This window comes from Myzus persicae, unplaced genomic scaffold, assembly GCF_001856785.1.
Source record: "Myzus persicae strain clone G006 unplaced genomic scaffold, MPER_G0061.0, whole genome shotgun sequence".
Classification (NCBI taxonomy): Eukaryota; Metazoa; Arthropoda; class Insecta; order Hemiptera; family Aphididae; genus Myzus; species Myzus persicae.
The window spans coordinates 1,333,671-1,354,786 of record NW_019104044.1 but is presented as its reverse complement, the minus strand read 5'-3'; the positions used below and the strand labels follow the sequence as shown (position 1 = coordinate 1,354,786).

The 21,116-nt window shown below is 29.2% G+C and overlaps 1 protein-coding gene across 1 annotated transcript in view; it reads left to right on the top strand.

Moving 5' to 3' along the window:
• Positions 1-975: 975 nt before the first annotated feature.
• The window catches only part of LOC111037959 (probable G-protein coupled receptor CG31760), a 110,098-nt gene continuing 89,957 nt past the window's right edge, over positions 976-21,116 (top strand). The window contains exon 1 of the mRNA XM_022320837.1: positions 976-1,773. Within this exon, the coding sequence (XP_022176529.1) occupies positions 1,288-1,773 (486 nt within the window). The 5' untranslated portion in view covers positions 976-1,287. The remainder of the gene's footprint in view (positions 1,774-21,116) is intronic.

Below are 21,116 nucleotides of genomic sequence, written 5' to 3'. Positions count from 1 at the left end.
GCATTTGAGTCTTTTAGACATTTATTATGACATTTTCGATTTTATATACATATTTTTTTTTCTACTTCATATATCAATATTTTCGTTTGGTTAGAAAGTTGGAAAATTGAATTGGTACAAGAATCGTGCCATAAGTTGTTTGTATTAAACATTTATCTATTTTAAAAATTATCAAAATATTTGTTTATGAGCGTTTTAAGTTCAGATTGTTTCGACATTAGGTTTTCATCTTTAAACGGCTCAAATTTAACTTTTTCTCCTAAATTCATAGGTGTAGGTAATTAATGTTTATAAATATTTATTCGTTGAGCTATAATTCTATACTACTACTTACTTTATTATTTTCAATTTTTTTTTCGTTTTTTTCTATAAAATATGACTATAAAACTTATTTTCACACAGGGTTCATCATAAGTTGTTTTATTGCAAATTTAAAAATATTAAAGTTACATCGGCATGATATTTTTAAATATTAATGTAATTTTATTATTACCGATCACCTATCATAAATCACTGATGTGAGGTTGATGGGGGGGGGGGGACACAAAGCCCTATCCTCATTACACACATTATACTACAATATTATTATTGTGTAGGTACATGAATTTTGGGTAATATTGAGGGATATTAAGTCTGGAAATTGTGTTGCTGACTTTGTGCAAATAGTTTGCACTAACCATCTCGGGTGTTTTCAAAAACTATCTGTACCTACTAAACATTTTGTAAATTCCAAAAACGTTTGATTGTTTGACGGAGGGCGTCGCTGTTCAAAACCAACTACACCTGCGGCCTGAAACACCCACCGAATAAGCGGCAGGCCGGTAACACGTCTTATATTCTTCTAACTGCAGCGAGGAAGCGAGCGTGCGACGGCGGTGATTGAGCGCGGTGTACGGTCGCAACGCGTGGCGCCCTCGTCGCCCTTGCGCCCACCCGCGTCAACGTTGAGGCGGTCCGTTAGTCGCTCGACGGCGCCAACCGGGTTCGCACGTCACCAACGTCGCCCTGGGTGGTACGCTTATGCAAAGCGATCGGCGGACACTGCGACGAGTTTTCACACGCGTGGAACACATACGATCGTTTCCGTTCGCTCCGTGTCCCGGGCGCCCCGGCGGCGTTCCGGCGTGGTAATCGGTATTTACCACCCGTGGTCGCATACCGGGCGAAAGCAACATACGTGAGCCGCACACACCACTGCCGTATCGTCCCACGCATTGGCCGCCAGTTTGGACGCGTCCGTGCGTCCGTGCGTCCGACGATGGCCTGCTGCGGCCGGCGGGCCCACCGATGGAACGCACCAGCGACCACCGCGACCGCTCCGGTGTGGCCGCCGCTGCCGCCATTGCCGTCACCGCAACAGCCGCAGTCATGTTAGTGGCAACTGTGGTGTCCATGTGGGTGCTCAGCGCCATGGCCGTCACCGTCCGGCACGGCCGGTCCAGGATGGCCAGGTGGGCGCAACAACAGCATTACGACATGCAGCAACTGCCGGTGGCCAACGGCACATCGGCCTCGGCCACGGTGGCCATGGTGGCCACCGTGACTGTGGCCACGGCCACCTTGAACGGACGCTTACACGATCCTGGTGGCGGTACGTCCGGGCCACTGCACCCGTCGCTGGTGACGGACAATGTCGGACAGCAGCAACAGCACCACCGACACAAGGCCAACTCACTGCTCCGCATTGTTGAGTCGCAGCAGCAATTGGGCGGCAACTGCACCGCTGGCACGGACCTGAACATGGGCGAAGGAGTCGTGGACAGATACGCTCAGGTAAAAGCTAAAAGCCAACTCTTACCCACCCGCATCGACGATTTATCTGGTTACAAATGATATTAGGTATTTTCATGAATATTATTACACGAGGTCGTCTTCTGTATAGCTTGCAAGGGACGTATCCGCGGGACTTAACGGCACTGTTGATCTGATATCAGCCAAGTGAGGACACTCTGATTGGCACCGATTAACTGTGCAACACAACCCTAAGATGAGCTTAAATCTTAATGAATTTATCACTTCATCAAAACTACCAAAAAAATTTAAATCCTACAAATTTCCACAAAAACCGGTTGAATAATATTTTGTTGTTACAACTCAATTTTTTTTAAAATTATTTATTTGATTTTGTGAAAACTACATGCACACTTTTTTTTTAAAATTAGCATATACAACTATTAAAGCGTTAATAATTATAAGTAGAATTTAATTCGAAAATGTTATTCGAATAAAAATTATTTGAGTAAGTTAATATACTATGGAAAATGAACATTGTAACCTCCACAATATATATTACTATCAACATATCCGTACAATGTAGATCATAATAAACATACTGAGTATAGCTCGTTGAAAGAATATATTATTATACATATAAAGTGTGTCAATAGGTTTAGTTATTTTACCCAACACCCCAATAACACTACCTTAGTACACGAAAATAGCTTTTTTATTGTCGGCCCCTGAAAATAAATATTACACCTATGTTGAAAAACACTACAAAAGACAATATTATTGCTGTTTATGAAAGTTGTTTTTAATATTTATAACCATATTTCAAAAGAGAATAGAGATAGGTACTGCATTGTAACAAATGTGGAGGCCAGTGACATGATTATTATTGGACACATTTTTTTAAACATAAATAGTCTATGTAGATGTGTAAACATAAGAACCACAAAATATTGAAAAAAACTATGGGTCAACTGACCTATCTTATCTATAGACCACGACCACGACCACAAGGCCTGTGTGTCCGATAAACGTGCAATCTTTACATTATTCGCATACATAAATAATACGTTTCAATTTTTTGTTCATTAAATCAATTATGTTATGTGTCCTACTTAAAACACACTTGATAAAATAATAAGTTATAATATGAATATCTCTTCCCAGTAGTAGTACTTAGAGTATTTAATTATTTTAATAAATAAAAATAAGAATTATTAAGCTAGGTATTCTAGGTATTCATCGGATCAAAAACATTTGTTTTACCGTACACACGTTGCTGGAAAACCAAACAATGTTTTACTGGAAATTTGTCACTCTTGAAAAAATATTTACAGTGTACACATTATCATACATTTATATGATAATTTGTTCTTCAAACAAAAATATTTACCATGTTCAAACATTTAATTTTTTTAAACCTCTTTGTATGGACTGAAATCATTTTTTCAAATTATTAAATAACAAAATTTAGCACAATCAATATAGTGTTTCATTGATATATATTTATTTTTATTTTTTATATATATATTATTCATGGTACACTATAATATGTTGTACATTAAATACTATAAATTAGTTCTAAAATAGGAATTATACTATTAGTATGTTTGGTACAAGTTTTCTTACTACCGTAAATATGTTTGTGTTAGTGACAAATTACCAATCAAAAACACTGTGATTACCACAGTGAAAATGAAAACAAATAGCCAAGATAAAATAATATACTCTACATAGTGTTGTTACAACCAATTTGGGCATAACAAACTTGAGAATCAGCTGAAGCACAATATTTTAATGAAATCAAAATAACATGCTTATTAAACGTTTAAAATATGAAGTTTGATACTATACATTTTTGTTTAATCGACCAACAATATCGGTATCCACACAGAAAAATTATCCAAATTTTTCTCTTCAAGATGCCGGAAATAAAATAGCGATATACTGATTACCATCTACATAATATAATAATATTGCCTTTCAAAATAAATGTTCACTGGTGGTGTAGGTAACCTTAGCTCACTCTTATTGTGTGACTATAATATTATTGTTTTATTAAGTGTATTAGGTACATATTTTGTATTGCTATTGTTCAAATCAAATCTATGCGTGGTAGGTTTACTAACGAGTAAAATAAAAAACAAGTTTACCTGTACTCTCACATTATTTCAATATTATTGTTGTTTTTCGTTTAAATATTGAGAATTCGAAGATAATTAAGACCTCTGCAGTCACACACATCCCACCGAATTGATGTATGACTTTATACTTTTCAAGCCGTCTGTGCTCGACATAGGACGTATTTAACGTTTAGTTTCTTATAGGTATGTCCAACGATACGCACAAGTTGATCAGCGACAAGATATTCTAATAAAAACATTATATCCTTTGTATGTGCACAGTTTATTGTACCCACATGATATAGTATAATATAGTCTAATCGTACGTATTGTAGATATTTACTCATTTAAACAATAACCTAAATATTGTATTTACTCTCATAGTTTCGTTATCTGCGATACATATGCGCTTTATGCTCGTAATTATTATGATATATCTGGCTACCGTCGTCGCGCTATCTACTACCCGCACAGGTTTACATTGTAACCACATAACATAATATTACGAACCACAGTCACGGTCGTCAGTGGTGTTTGTTTTATTGTGGGTATGAAGGACGAAAAACGTTTAAATCATCCGGTTAAAATGTTTGCGCGGACAGATGAACATTATTGGTGTGTTTGCTTGCAACTATTATTGCATTGGATTACTGAGGGGTATTTGTGAGTTTGTAACTATCTGTTTAATGCGATGCACGACTTTTAAGAAGACGCAATAAAAGTATAAGACCCACTAAAAACTTTTCGGCTAAAATTCTCAATTACCGATATCCACTTACCGAATATTTAAAATTGGTGGAGGAAAAATTAAGTACTAAGTGAATATGTGACAGTGAATCTTTGAACGCACGGACCGCGTCCCTGTAAAATAATACTTGGTGTAACTTTTAGGGAAATGGACTTAAATGAGTTATATTGTTTTATAATAATCTATGGAAACATATAGCTAATAGTGATGCAGTAATTTATTTCATTATAACAAACAGTCAACTTAGAGTAATTCGTTCTTTTATTTTTGTATGTTTTCCATAGTATTTTAACTCTTCATCGAGTGTGCATATTTTTTATGTTTATACTTACCTAGGGACATAGTTTATAAATAATATATTTTTATATAAGTTGGTAAGAAAAAATAGAGAAATATACTTATCTGAAAGAATTTTTGATGAAATTAGTTTAGGCCAAGTGTTGACCACTCCTGCCTGACCATTTGGTCAATCTATACGTGAAATTATTTGTCCCAAATATTGTTTCATCCATTAACAGACAGACTACAAATAATATTGTAATACTTAGTCTTATGCGGTTAGTCATCTACTCATCTTATACTACCATGTGGGTCACAGGATACTTCACTCAATCAGTGTTAATTGTTCAATGTTTTATTTTTTTTTACTGTTTACGCTGAGTGTGTTATAGTTTTCTTCGTTTGCGCGATCATTTATGTTTTAGATTATTAATGCCTGATAATATTTTATATTTTTATCTACTCATTGACTATATATGAGTGCGGGATACATTAATCAGTCGATAAAAATTTTATTGTAATGCTATAAATATGTTTTATTTATATTTTGTTATTTATTTATTAAGAAAAAGATAACTTAATCTGTATGTGAAAAGTTCACTTTTATAATATACAAAAGTTTTTTTTTTTTACTATTAGCTTATTTTAATTTGTTTTGTTGACAACAGAAAATATTTACGATGTGCTTAAGGGAATGTGTAATAAGAAATAACATGACGTGGTTACGTGATAGATAAGAGAACATTTTATAGTAGTATTTGTAAATGAAATGCATTCTATTTCAGTATTAAAAGTACAATCAAACGTACATTGTTAAGATCTTTATCAAATTAAGATTAAAAATTAATACCAGGAAAAATTATAGTTATTTATAACAATAAATGTATTGTTATTTTTTTAGTAGAAGAATATAGCTGAAGTGTGAGCTTTTAAAGTTCCAGAATCGGCCCAACCACCCTAATTGGGCTAACAGGTCCCAAAATGTTCATTTTAAGTCGTCAAGAGTTGGACATGAGTTTTTAATGTTGTAATGTTGATTACTTTTATTTTTTGTTTTATTTGGTATAGCTTCTGGAAGGTTTAATAAAAATTGGAATTCGTTTGCGTTGTCGAAAGATTTGTGTAAGATGCGTGAGTTACCTGAAATTGGCTTGCGTGGGAAGTAATGGCTAACAATTTCTAGGAACCGACTCGCAAATTCTAACATATTATACGCAAAATCTTGGCACACATTTTGAACGAAATTTGTGAAGTCGGTGAGCCAATATCATGTCTGTTTAAATTACTTTGAAATAGTTTTTTTAGTTTTAAATAATTTAAACTTTGTATACTGGTTATCGCTCAAATACCTCTTGAGTGGTATACTGCAATACTGAAGTACATACGTGTATCATACAATACTGAAATGATACTCTATATTATAATACAGGTTGACGTGGTACACGGTTTTCGGTATGCTGGTCCTAATACCGGTGTATCTGTTTTAAAATATACATTCAACCTTATCTAGGTTTTTCGGTATTCCAGTACCTACTATGGCTTTACTGTATGTGTTTTTTTACTTATATGTACCAGTAGGCGGTACAATGACATACCATTTCAAACTGATTCTAATGCCACAGTGCTTGTAGCCGATTTCTACCATGCAATACATACAACTCAATGGCTGTTATAATTTTAAGAACGTATGCTTTTGTTTATTTGAGTTAAAAAAATAGTATGTTTATTTTAAAAATAGTTTAGTGTATTAAAGCGTACATGATTATTGTTTTAATACGTTAAAGTATATTTTTAAGTATCTACCATTACTAGTGAACTGAAACTGTTGTCCGTTTATGATTTTAGACAAAATTTGAGATTTGAAGAATATTAGTTATTTTAATACAATGCATAATAATAATAATATTTGATACGATACTGAAAATTATTGAAACATTGGTTGAATTTTTTATTTAAATTATAAATAAATTGAAATTCACTTTTCTATAACAAAAGAGTTTTGATTGTGGCATTATAGATACCGTAGTGTGATTTATTTTACAGTGTTGTGATGAATATTTTTTAAATTTCTTGTGCTTGTGATTTTGTTTCTATACATCCTTAATTAATTTTTTTTTTTAATTAGGTCACCTACTATAATTTTTCAATAGATAATTTAAAGCTTATACCGCATATATAATGTAGTCAAGGAATTTATACTACCTTTTATTGATAGACAAGCCACTGTAGATAATTGCTAACTATGATTATGGAATACAGATATAGCGATCCCCATTAATGAGAACAACATGGGATTTCATATCTTTTTTTTATAATAGCTAACCCAAACACTCATTAAGTATTCCTACTCCACCACATTTGTGGTCACATATATTTTACTAACGTAGTGAACACTGTTACTGGGAAATTCTATTTTTGTCATATTGTGTTAAAGTTTGTGTAATATCTATTTAATGATAAAAATGCTTTATTATTAATTTCAGTATGTTGTATACTGTGTCCAAGGATGAGTTTTGTAGTATTTTACTTTGAGTTTAATAAATTATGATGATTTATTGAACTAATAAAACTTTTTTATTTATGTTCTTTTTTTCATTTAAACTTTTTGTAACAATAATAGTATTAAAAATTAATTCATTCAATTTATATTTACGCGGTTAAACATTGATTTGAAAAATATAAATAGACAAAAATTGAATGATAATATAGAGTGTGGTTGAAATGATGAAATTGGGAATATTATTTTATTTTATTTTGGGGGGGGGGGGGAATATTTTGAATATTTAAGGGTATTCTAATTAAAGATTTAAAAAGTGATATTGTGCAGGCACATTATAGTAACATTTTTACAGTGATGAGCGTATTGGTTTTATAAAGTGCTCGTTTATATTTGTACACTTTTTACATTAGAAAAAAATAGTTCCATATTCCTCGAGAGAAGTAACTAGCTGAAAATTTAATCTAAATTTCTCTTCGTGTCAAAAGTGTGAATTGTATATTACTTAATAATAAAAAATGGGGAATACAAAAAAATAATGATGAAAAACGGGAAAACTTAATCAAACTATATTATGATTTTTGTTGTAATACAAATATTTGTAGAGTCATCCAGACTTTAAATTATTAGGCAATATTTATATGGATATTCTCTAGAGATGATACAATTAAAAAAAATTTTTTGATGTTTTTAAGTTATTTATGACATTTGAAATGTTCACTTTCATTTAGATATTATTTGACTTATGTATGAAACATTTTTTAATGTGAGTACCAATATTTGAACATTTGATACTTTAATGTTCCATTTAAGTATTTTCTTACAGCATTTAACAAATATAAAAATATATTATGTTGACTTTTGATAGAAGTTGGAATTTTAAATTTTAAGAAATTTCCAATTTAATTTTTCTTATAATTGCACTTATGTCTTGGAAATAATTATTTGATAATATTTTAAGTGCATTTAGAACCCCTATGAATTTGAAAGACACACATATCACAGGAAATATTATTTTATAGGGTACGTCAATCAGTAAGTGTACTTAATGCCATTAAAACAAATTGAATACATTATGTCGTGATTATAAGTCAATAATCGTGGTACTTGATATAGTTATCAATTGAAAAAAAATATTCAAATATAATGTGGTTCGTAATATTTGGGCGAAATGTACACTAATTGATTCCATTAAAACCTAATGGGATTATGAATTTATTATGAATCAATATTCGTTGTAACGTATTGATGCTCAACCCATGAGTCAAACCCGATTGGCCAATGCTGGACCGTGAGTAATATTGTATGGGTCACTAACTTTAAGTTTTATACTCTAAAATTATTTAAACTTTTATTCAGAAAAATCATATTTTGATTGGCTTATACAATTTTCAGGTACAGACTTTCATAGCCATTTAAGAATTTAAAAAAAAAAATCCCATTGGTTTCATAAGATTTTTCGTACAATATAATATAAACATATGTTAATTGATTTATAAGTCATAACATACGTGAATAACACAAATAACCGTGAACAACAAATTGGTCAGGGTTTTTTTTGTTTTTTTTTTTGTATAAGTCCAATAATATTTGTTTATATTTAAATACAATTTATAGTACTTACTTAAATGTCAATGTACTCGTATAATTATGTTCAGTAAAGGAAGAAAAGAAATATTATAGTTTATACATTTAAAATCAAGAATATTGTAGTGTGGTAGTGTTTTTTTTTAATCTAGGTATACTGAAATATTTAAACGAAAATGTGGTGGAGGGTCCATAATTAATCTTCATGAGTGTAACGACTAACAACTGCTTGTCGCCATTAAATCTAGTTACATTAGTCAATGACACATAAAATCACAAACAAGTACGTTTTATACTTACGCCCACTTATATTATTATGTAAAACATAATATAATACTATAATAATATTATATTATCAGGGTTAAGTGTATGGGGGAGGGGTAGGGAGGCTATAACAATAAAACGTAGTTTATATAATGGATACTTGTAACGTTATAATATAACAAATTATAATACATAATTTATTCAAGTTTGTAGAAAATAATTTTAAAAAAAAACTAATGCAAATTACAAGTATAGTGCATACCAAAAGGTAGGCTCTATAAAATATGGCTTAATTAAATATATTTATTTTTAATTGCTTGGATGTTTATTTTATTTATGTTTATTGATCGTCATTATTTAGTATTGTTTATTGTTTTCAATAATCATTTGAATCAGTTTTTGAATATTTTTACCAAAAATAACGTTTTAATGCTCTATAGTTTGTACAAAAGAATACCATAAATCGTCAACTGTCTATAAGGATATTTTTGTATTAGCCTACTCCATTCTGATACACAATACTACGTATATACATGACGTACTAACATTTATATGTAAATCACTAAAAAGTATTTAGCATGATGAATATTCAAAATTAAATGCATTTTTAATTTATTTCAAGTTGGTAGATTGTTTTTAAGCTCCCAGATGTATACACTATATATAGTATATAGTGTTTATTTTTCACTAAATTTAGATAAATTGGTAGACAGAAAATACGATTAGGGGATTCAGTGGTTGGCTGTGTTTATTTATCAAGCATTATATTTATAATATATAATCGAATGTCCATAAATTTAAAACTTAGGGTTCTACGCTTTATTTAACTATAAAATTAAAAAAAAAAAACATTGTGTTTGCTCAAATGCACCTTTGAATGGGCTCATCATAGAGTGAATATTTTTGAATGATAAGTTTATGGAAGTCTATTAACATTATTTGTAGTCCACGGAGGCACATTTCTGCTGAATACTATAATTCCAGTGAATATACGTAGAAACGCACGGAATGTTTTGAATAAATAAATTTAACGAAAAATTAATTCAACTATATTTATTTAATTGTAGCACAACATATAAAAATGTTTACTCATATATTTCATTCGTACAATCATTGTGATGAGAACGCGATTATATTTTAGATTCTGAGCGGTGTGATGAATGTATTGTTCCTACAATTATGAAATTTCTTCTGATAATTTTCCTAATTGATAAAATGCTTCTATTCTTAACACCGAGGAAGGTTTTTGGTAGAAAATTGAATCTAACTTGTACGTTGATGGGGTCAAAAGTAGACCTTTTTCAGAACTTTTTTAATTCATCGGGATAAAACATTAAAAAAAAATACGATCACATTTTAAAATTGTAATATTGTTATTAAAATAATAAAACTATTTGGTAACTATGGTTACAAACATTTAGGCGATCTCCACTCAGAATCGTTTTTCATCGTATACAATGATTTATGAACATAACATATCCACTGCAGTGACCTACTCGATGTCGAGGACACCTTTAATACTGTTCAGCAGAGCGGTTCTCCATTTGACGGGTTTTATTTTTTTTCGAAAAACTAAGTTGATTTTATTTTCAAAATTAACTATTATGACTGCGATTATAATGTATGGATGACATTTAATTAATTTATGATTAACTAGAAAGTAAGTTTGGCAGCGTTCGTTTCCCCAGAAATATTTGATTAAATTTCTCTATTGAGCAATTCAATTTACAGATCTATTGAAACTGTATGTACAATTGAGGTACCAATATTATTATTTTCTTTACACAATTAAATTTTCACAATACCTCAACTAGTTTTAAGTTATTTATATTACGAACCTATTCACACTACTCTATATACCTATTGATTTCAAAGTTTATTACATTACATATCATGTAAAATTATAATATAATATTCGATGTTTTTTACTAAAATTAGTTCAACCGATTCTTGAACTATTATAAAAATTAATTGCTCAAAATTAGTAAGCGGATTCTTAAGTTTTGAAAAATCTTAAAATATGATTCTAATGTGCTCTAAAAATAACTTCAAATAATCCATAAACTGCTAAAACGTGTTTTTTTTCTTTAAATAATTTAAAAATCTGTTTAAGAAAAAAATTATAATATTAACATTTACCAATCATTAATTTATAATAATTATCTCTGAGTTTTACTTTGGTAAATTATTTAAATTCAGTCGCACTTGAAACAATTGAACAACTTAATCAATTTCTAGTATTTAATTACAAATAAGTTATTGAACAATTTCTTTCATTTTTTAATAAAAAACATCTTTTTTTCTTTAATAAAATAATTTAAGCTTCAGAAATTGACAAATAATATGATGTTTTATGAATAAATAATACAATATATTCTTGAATAAGGAATATAGGCTGAAAATTCTCTAATAGTAATTAATATGCAAAATACATTTTTTTCTACGAATTCTGTAATGGATAAGTCGTCTACATTGTTCACTTCCGTTGAGCTGCAAAAATTCAATAAATATAAGTAAATACCTAGAAATCCGTTCCGTACTCATATTAGTACAAATTAATTGTAAAATACTTATTCATAGAAATATAATAGATATGCAGACCACTTTTTATCCACTTACAACCGTATTTTAATCAAAATTAAATTTAACACTTATATTGCACTATATTACAGTGACCTAGTGAATGAAGAGATTCGCTCGGAACATATTTGGTACATACAATATTTATCTGTACAGTAGAGCAAGTGCTCGGTTTTTGGTTGCTTTTTACAAATACTATTCTTTTTGTTTAAATTCAATTTTTGTTTTATTCGGTATTCAATATTTATCAAAATTACTAAATATTATCTTTGTAAATTAACGATGTTGTAAAAAAATGCTTAAGAGAAAAAATAATTTTTGACTAATAAATATTTTTTTGTTTCATGAAAAGTGTGCACTTGACACAACTAATTTTAAATAAAATATGGTCACATAATTTTTAAATTAAACACTTCAATACAACTTGATTTAAAATTATAAATCAAAACATGTACAATGAGAGACGGAATATTAATATGCAATCGTGTGCAGTGTGACTATTTTATAATAAGTTATAATATATAATACTCGGAATTTAATTAATGTATTTTTTTTAATTACAGTATTTTATGTAGCAATGTTTACTAGAATTTGAAAAAATTCTTAGAATGTAATTATATAATTGACAGTTACTTTTGCGAATCACCATTGGATCTTACGTATTTCAAACTGTTTAATATGCAACGACGATGACGTATCAACAATATCAAAAGTGAATTTCGTTCCAAAATTAATAAAAAAAATAAATTTTAATTTAAAATTGTATGATACCGTGAATTATGGATGGTAAAGTTGAATATACAATTAAGGTTATTGAATATTGATCCACGTAATACACCTATAATATTATTTCAAAACATTAAAATTTGATATCATAAGGTTTAAAATTAGTATACTTACATCGTCCACGGTAGTATAGTGGTAAGTATCACTCCCATCATGCGGAAGACAGGGGTTTGATTTCCCGTCTGATGCCAGTTGGACCCGAAAACGGAAGTTGAAGGTGTTTGGCCAAGGTCCGGTCGTTTGGTGTCGGTTCGGGTGGATGAGAGGTGTTCGATGTACAACCCAAAAACGATTTACCTGATCGGTGTGTATACATTATAATAAATGGCCACTGGTCATATGTGTGTATACCGGAACTGTGGCGATGGCCATGTATCACAAAACCCAGAAAGTTGGTGTTAAAAAAATTACAATAAAACAGCCGTTGTACCGTGTGGTTTTGTGTCGTCGGACTTGGTAGTTTGAGTAGTTATCAATACAACAGCACAAATATGAATTACCGGCCTTTGCCGGCGACCGTACTCTTCTGTGACAGGTCCCTCTACTCGCCTTTGGCCGTCATCGGGCATGGTGGTAGAGTCGACCTAGTCGCGTTTATGTCATTTAATTACAGTTAACTAAATGATTTCAATCTTACCTACGCGAAGCTCTCAAGAGCACACTCATGATTTTTTTTTTTTTTTTGGAGGACGGACGTTTAAAATTTGTCCCACTCTACTTACTAAACACCAGTCACAAATAATTACCAGTGATATCATATTGATAATAATGCGTACGATTGAAATTGAACTCAGATTTTAAACTAATTATCGAATTCGAATAAACACGTCGTACTGAATAAACACAACTGAAAAATAGAATGGGCTGAACTGTCCGAACAAGACTTATTCCATGTTACATTCAACCGACAGTCATACCCATTATCGCTATCGTATAGTTATCTATCAAAGGCAACGGCTGACAATCCGACGTACTAGTATTAGTATGCCTATGAAATACTCTAATGCAGTGAAAATTCGATTGGCAACTGTCACAAACATTATCATTTACGACATAATAATTAAATTGGAACGGAAAAAACATCATCATTCATCGTTGCATTTTATTTGTGACAAAACAATAATATAATATATATACATGACGTATAAACGAATGTGATTTTTTTTTTTGAGGGGGGGGGGGTTGCTGTATTCCGCCCATTGCATCACATTTACATAGACCACCAGTGTTATGAACACTAAGTTGTATCTAAGATACAGATAAAAGATAAACAAATCAAATTCATTAAAACAAGATATACGATAAAAAAAAAAAATTAAAGTTTTATATATATATAGAAATATAGAAATTAAAATGACTAATTAAAATATATATAATATATATAGTGTCATGTAAGTACATGTCTGTATAATAATATGTTTACTCGCATCGATATTTACGACTAATTACGAGTATTGTGTGTACGAAAGTTTATTATTTTTAAACGTTATGTGCATGTTAATGTCGAACGGCGGCGATTACTTATTGCCTGTTTCTATTATTCCTATTTTAATTATTAAAACTTAAAAATATTTATAAGATTCTAGGAATTAACACCGGTCGTGACGAACAACATAGGATACTTATATAAATAAATTTGTATATTTTATAATTATTTACAACCGAATACAGAATATTGATTATTGATAACTAATAAGTAATTATTGCTAAATAGGAATAATTTATGGGGTTTTCAGAATAAAGTCATATATTTTTAGCCCGAGATGTAATTTTACATACAAGTTGCCCGAGTTGGCCTGAGACAATGAGAATAAAATTGAAACATTTTCGAACAGATTCATCTGATTTTCACATAAAAATGTATCTTGTGAATTATTCATCTAGATAAGTGAAATTTTTAGCTAAAATAAATACTTTGGTAACTTATATTTATTTATCTATATAAGACAAAAGATAAAAAAAAAAGTTTTCTAGATAAGTCCCAACACTGTAAACCACGTCACTAATAATTGCAATTAGATAAAGCCAACGGAGTAATAAATTGTAAATTGCATGAGCATTTGTTATATTTCTGTCGAAATCTTAACCGTGGCAAAATATGTTGATGAAAAATGGCCGTGGTCCGATCTCTGTGTAGGTTTATTTTGAGAGTCGTCTGGAGCTCAACAAGAAAACGATTTACCAGTTGTACAACAGTGTATTTAATATATTGAATTATTATACGTAAACAGGAACTGTGACTCGACAGTTTATCATAGAACAAGAAAACTCAAATTTGAATATATTTGTTTAATTTACTTCTTAAATTTTTTTTTCCTTTTTGTGTATTATACAAAATTAATAAATAATAATAATATTTATATTCAAATTAAATTTTTTTCACTCATCTAAGTACATTTTTTGGTCATTTTTTAAGTTCATTTTTTAGAGTGTTTAGGTTATTTTTGCATTTTTTTTAGTGGCATTAAAATCCTAGCTCTAATTATGACATTATTTGTATAACGACCAGAGACCGTATGCGTATTGTATTTTCTGCTGAAATCATTTTTCAAAATTTTACGAGTGGTTGTATAAAGTAAGTGTTTATAGTATTGTATAAAAAAATGATGAAATGTAATAGCTCTTCAGATGATGATGAATGGAGTTTTTTTTTTATTGGTGAGCCACGTTATTAAATCGTGGAAAAGATAGAGTGCATACACTTTTGCAACAGCGTGATAATAGGGACGAATTTCAAAATGTGAACACGGTTTTAAATAATTACCCACCCTAATGTTATGATTACTTGCGTGTGGATATAATTACGGTTTTGAATTGTCATGACATTTATTTTCTTGAAGTATTTTATGAAACATTTGTGAAATACTTCAATTATGTGGAAAAAATATAAATAAAAACAAATTGTTTATTGTTTTATCTTAAAGTTTATAGTCCTAAACTTACAGCAAAACCACTTTTTAAACAGTTGGTTTATTCTGTCTATTTCTAATGAATAATCAGCCAATTGGGCCCAATTGAAAAGTGATAAATTAACCGATGACATTACGCACCTTTTATTATACACAAATTATGACCATTATCTCTATTAACATATATTCGTAAACCTTAGTTGATAGTTCATTCATTATTGATACTGTCCGTATGTAACGAATAATCATTTCTAACCATCTACTATGGAATATGCGTATGGAATATATGTTAAAAAAAAAAAAAACTTTTTTGATAATTTCATTGAAATATTTAAAATTTAGAATCCAAGATGATTTTATAATATCTACGTTTGACTATATTTTAAATACCATCAAAGAAAGGTTTCACCGTCCCGCCTTTGGTAGTCATCAGGAATGGCGGAAGAGTCGATCGGGGGTCTCGCTGTTTGGGTCCCGCGTACTGGTGGTTGGAAGCGTCACTATAGTGCTTTGTACATTTTATTGATGTACGTTGCTACAACCATCGCAGGCCCCGTCACAGTTTGGTAACCAAGAGCCAAGACCATCGTATAACCCAAATATTATGTATTTTGCACATTAAGTACATATTTATAATTGTATTACGTTATATGGAATATTACATTTTTATTTGCACATAATAAGCAGTAAGTGCCAATCAAAAAAATCGGTAATTTATGTAAAGTGGATTCTGTAAAACATGATATTTATTTGATATTTAAATGTAATCATCTTTATATGAATGGTCATTATATTATAATCATATTATATCATATAATTATATTATGTCTTTATAATTATTAATCAAATGTCAAAAACGGCATAAATTCATTCGATTTTATCGGAGCTATCTGGATAAACAAATTTTGAACTGACAAAACTGAAATTAAAATATATCTAATATTTATAATGGCGGTAAAAATGTATACCTAATGTAACTAGTTTATAAACAATATTGTCAATGTTAAAATTTAAAAACAATTAAACTAGGTAGGCAATTTAATCATAATTTAATTAATTTAAACATTGTATTTTACAAACTATATTATAATGCATAAAAAACTTCGTCCATACTAGTGCAATTCAATTTTAGCTGTACTAAATTTTTAATGATAGATCGCCAAATTAAGTAAATGACGCATATTAATTAATTATAACATTGATCCGGATTACTGTTGAACAAATAAATCGCATTAAATTATGGTCCACTAAATGATTTCATCCTTACATAAACTACGTTACCAGTAAATAAAATGATGCCAAACCACCGTAATAAATCGTATATTTCATAAACGTAATTAGTTTGTTATATTTCTATAGACATTTAAAATCTTACATAGCAAATGGTGATAATATATATATATAGCCACATAGGTACTCACAGTAATAATAGTATTATTTAGTTCAACAATTAATTTTTGTAATTTAGGTACCTAACTAATAGATATATTTAATATTATATTACCAAGTATGAAGCTAAACTAATAATACAAAATAAACAAAGATTGTTATATAATCCTTAAATGCTTTACGCCAATCATAATTGAATAATGATGATTAATTAAACGTTTAATTATACGTGGAGTTGTTTACTTTTGTTAGCGGTTTTTACATCAAACAAATTAAACTAAACTATTTTCGTTATTCAATAAAAAAATATTTTATAAACAAATGATTTAAGAAAATGTTATATTTTTAACTTTGACTATCGTAAGTATAATTTAGATGATATTGTTTGTTTAAAATTGAGTGAACGAATGAAAAATCTACTTGATATTATTTTAGAGATTAAATTAATATAAAACAGCATTTAATTTACAAACTTTTTTAAAATTTTTGTTTTATTAGCATTTATTTATAATTATAGCCTAACAATTACATTATTTTACAAACTTAGCTTATATGATATGATATGTATTTTCGGTACGCCAAGTAAAATAAAAAAAACGTTATCCGGTATTTTAGATAATATAAAATACCGGTATACCGGGATTCGCGTATTACCGTTGTTACCGAAAACACCGTATAACCAATAATACCGTAGACATCAGTGATAAACAAATACTGCTTATACCGGTATCAAAATTTGAAATATCGCCAACCCTGCTACATAATAATACATACATGTTAATATGTTATTCCTGTATATTAGGATATATTATACCCTAACAACTGAGCTGTACTTTATTTAACTATTATACTTAATTTACTTGTTTTTATTTTATTTCAATTGTATTTTATTTATCTACATAATTAGTCGTTATTACGATGTAGGTATAATGACGTATACTTTATAAATTAAAAAAAAAAATTTTAATAATATTTATTTAATTCATTATAATATTATGTTTAATACTACTCGATCACTGTGATTGTTGTTAGTAATAATTATACGAACGAAGTATTAATACTGTTCTGATTATTAGATAATTACCTTAAATATTTTTATAAAAATTAGATTTTTTGATTTTTATATTTACTCAAATGTGTTTCAAAAAAATATAGTTTTAATTTATTTTATATTTATTCAACACTAATATTATCAGTTCAATACATAATAATATTGTCACATATTTTTATTGTATTGACCACTTCAGGTTCCTATATGTCCTTCCCAGGGGATATACTTTATTCATGTTTTTTATCATCTATTGTAATTCATTTTAACTCTAGAACAATTTAGTCAACACCAAAATATACATATTTGTTGTTATCAATGATATTACTTACGATAAAAATTAGAAACCAATAACAATATTATTTTGGCATAAAATTAATCTCGATAAAATTCTAAGGAAAAAGCTTTATACGAAAATTCCCTATCTGTATTTGTTTATATCTGGGTCTGAAAGTATATTATATGATAATAAGAAAATGATTTTAAGATTTTAACCATATTTAGAATTGTCAATCTTATACTCATTAATATAATATATAATATAATATTATAATATTATTATGATAGTAAATGTGCTCTCGGTTGGTGTAATAATAGACAAGCAAAAAGTTATTTCAGGCCTACTGGTCTTAATTTATAATATATGACATAAAGATAAAAAATATATACATATATTTATATAATATAAGTATAAACAAATTATTATCTTCTTTTAGTTCTTATATAATTGCAATGCATCGTAAGCTAGGTACTAAAATAGTGTAGGAGGAATGAAGGGGCTTTATGGATATTAGATTCAATGAACAGGAATAAGTAGATATACTCAGAAATTAATTATCTTTTTAACAAACATTTTCAGGAACCCGCATATCACCGTATTAAACTGTCCGTAGACCGCAATATAATAGCCATAATATTTCAAAATCACTTGTAAAATATTAGGTTTGAACTTTTGAAGTCTAAAAGAAAAATCGAACAGGTTGACCCATATCGCCGTGAAGTATTTAGTGGAATGATTTGTTAAAAAACAATGGATAAACCAAAAAAGTTACCTTTACGTCTTAATTAAAAATACAATATTTTTGTTATTAATTATTTATGTTAATGGCATTCATTGGATATTTAGCATGCTCTCAATTGACCATTTATGTGGTTTTCAGAAACATGCTATACACGAATAAATAAATAACCAACATTACATTTTCTTCAACCTATGCACCCTTTATTTTATACTTTTATTTTAACAAAAACCAGCTCTTAAACATTAAGGACTGAACACTAGTAATAAAATAAATACCAACAAATTACAAACTAAATCTATCTATAGTCTTTGAGCAATAAGTATATTATGGAATTCAATAATAGAGTAAAACTAGCATGTATCATTTAAATGTAATAAAATAATTTGTTAAAATTTTTCAAAACAATACTCCAAGATCCATTTTACATCCCCAATGAAACAATACCTACAAAAAGTTCTTAAAATTAAAACTGTTTAAGAAACTACCTACTATAAATATTGAACATAAATTTCTTTAATACATTTTACTATGAAAAAGCTATCATATCTACACTTTAAGTGTAGTTGTATCTTGTAGCTCTATTTTCTCAAAAAAGTTATATATCTACGTTTTAAAATACAATGGTCGAGAAACCTTTTAAAATAATTCCTAACCCATCTCAAGATAGAAAAAATATTCATCATGAGAAATGAACCAATGGGTCTTTTCCTCTTTCATGAATTTAAAAGTTGTTCTACTTATATTTTTAAGGTACGCTGTTAGCTGTATTACTCGTCTCGCTCGGGAAATAAAACGAACAAATATAAAATACAAACCTCTGTTAGACCTTCTGTTTGAGAACCTATATGGATATGTATGGTCAGTGTCAATGTAATGTCGCTTTGTGGACAGAATGATGTTCATAAATGTTCAACAGAACTATGTTTTAATAGAAGTTTTTCTCGCCTCTTAGATTACAGTCCTGCTTCTAGTTAAATGTTTGTATTCATTGGATAGCTATATTTTACTTATTGCATGATTGTCAGAATATTACAGCACCCGAAAAATTGTTATTGTTTGTACCGATTAGATAAATACATTTAACGACTCAGGCTTTCTAATTCAATATTTTTTTAAAAATATTAATTATGGCTAAAAAAAAGGCCAAAGTATCACCATTACCTAGATACTATTTATAAACTAACATTGTCTGAAAATACTTAGTACCTTGTCAATATCATATGCAATCTTATTTTATCAGAAATATCGTTATAGACTAGGTGCCTAGTAATTTATTAACGTTAATTCCTTAATTTACGTAATTGACTTTTCGTAATGAACTGTAATGAAAGATTAGTGATAACTCTAACCTAAATGATCTGCAAGATAGAATGAATTCTGATCTTCAAAATGCATTATTCAATTCATTCATGAAAAAATCTATTGTGGTTAATAATTGTTATAACTAACATATTTTATTATGGCTTTAGTAACTTTAGACAGTTATCATCATTTCTCCGTCATTGATAGAATTATTCATAATATTGTCATTTGTAGGTAGCCATCGGACAAAGGCACTATTGATTAAACTGTATCTTAATATATTTTTCAAAATACTCCATGATGCAATGCTGGAATTTTGTTAGAACTCTGCTATTCAAAGAAATAAGTATGATTTAGGGAATTTTGAGTATCTGCATTTGAACCAAGATTTCCTTTGGATGTTCTTTGATGCACGTGGGCGTATGAGTGATTTTAATTACTGTTGAGTTAACAATATGATGTGGGTTGATAATATGTTTTGTTCCTTGTAGGATTATAATTTGTCACGAAATGATCAGGTTTTGATTTCTGTTCCCAAGAACAATAATTGGTTTGGATGAAAATCTTTGGTGGAATTACTAAATATCTTTATGGATTTAGCACACTTTATAGCTTACTAGAGTTGGTTGATTACTATAAATGTACAATTCACAAAAGAGTCCTTATTTTTTACACATTCCCTCCAAATGTGATTTTCACAACATTTTACACATTTAAGTTGATGATTACAGTACTCTTGGGTGTAACTATATAACTTACAGCTTGTGCATTGAACTATTCGTAACATCAAGGGTGATTTAACTAAATTGCAATTGCTCTATGGTGTAGTGTGTTAGTATTTCTACACATTATAT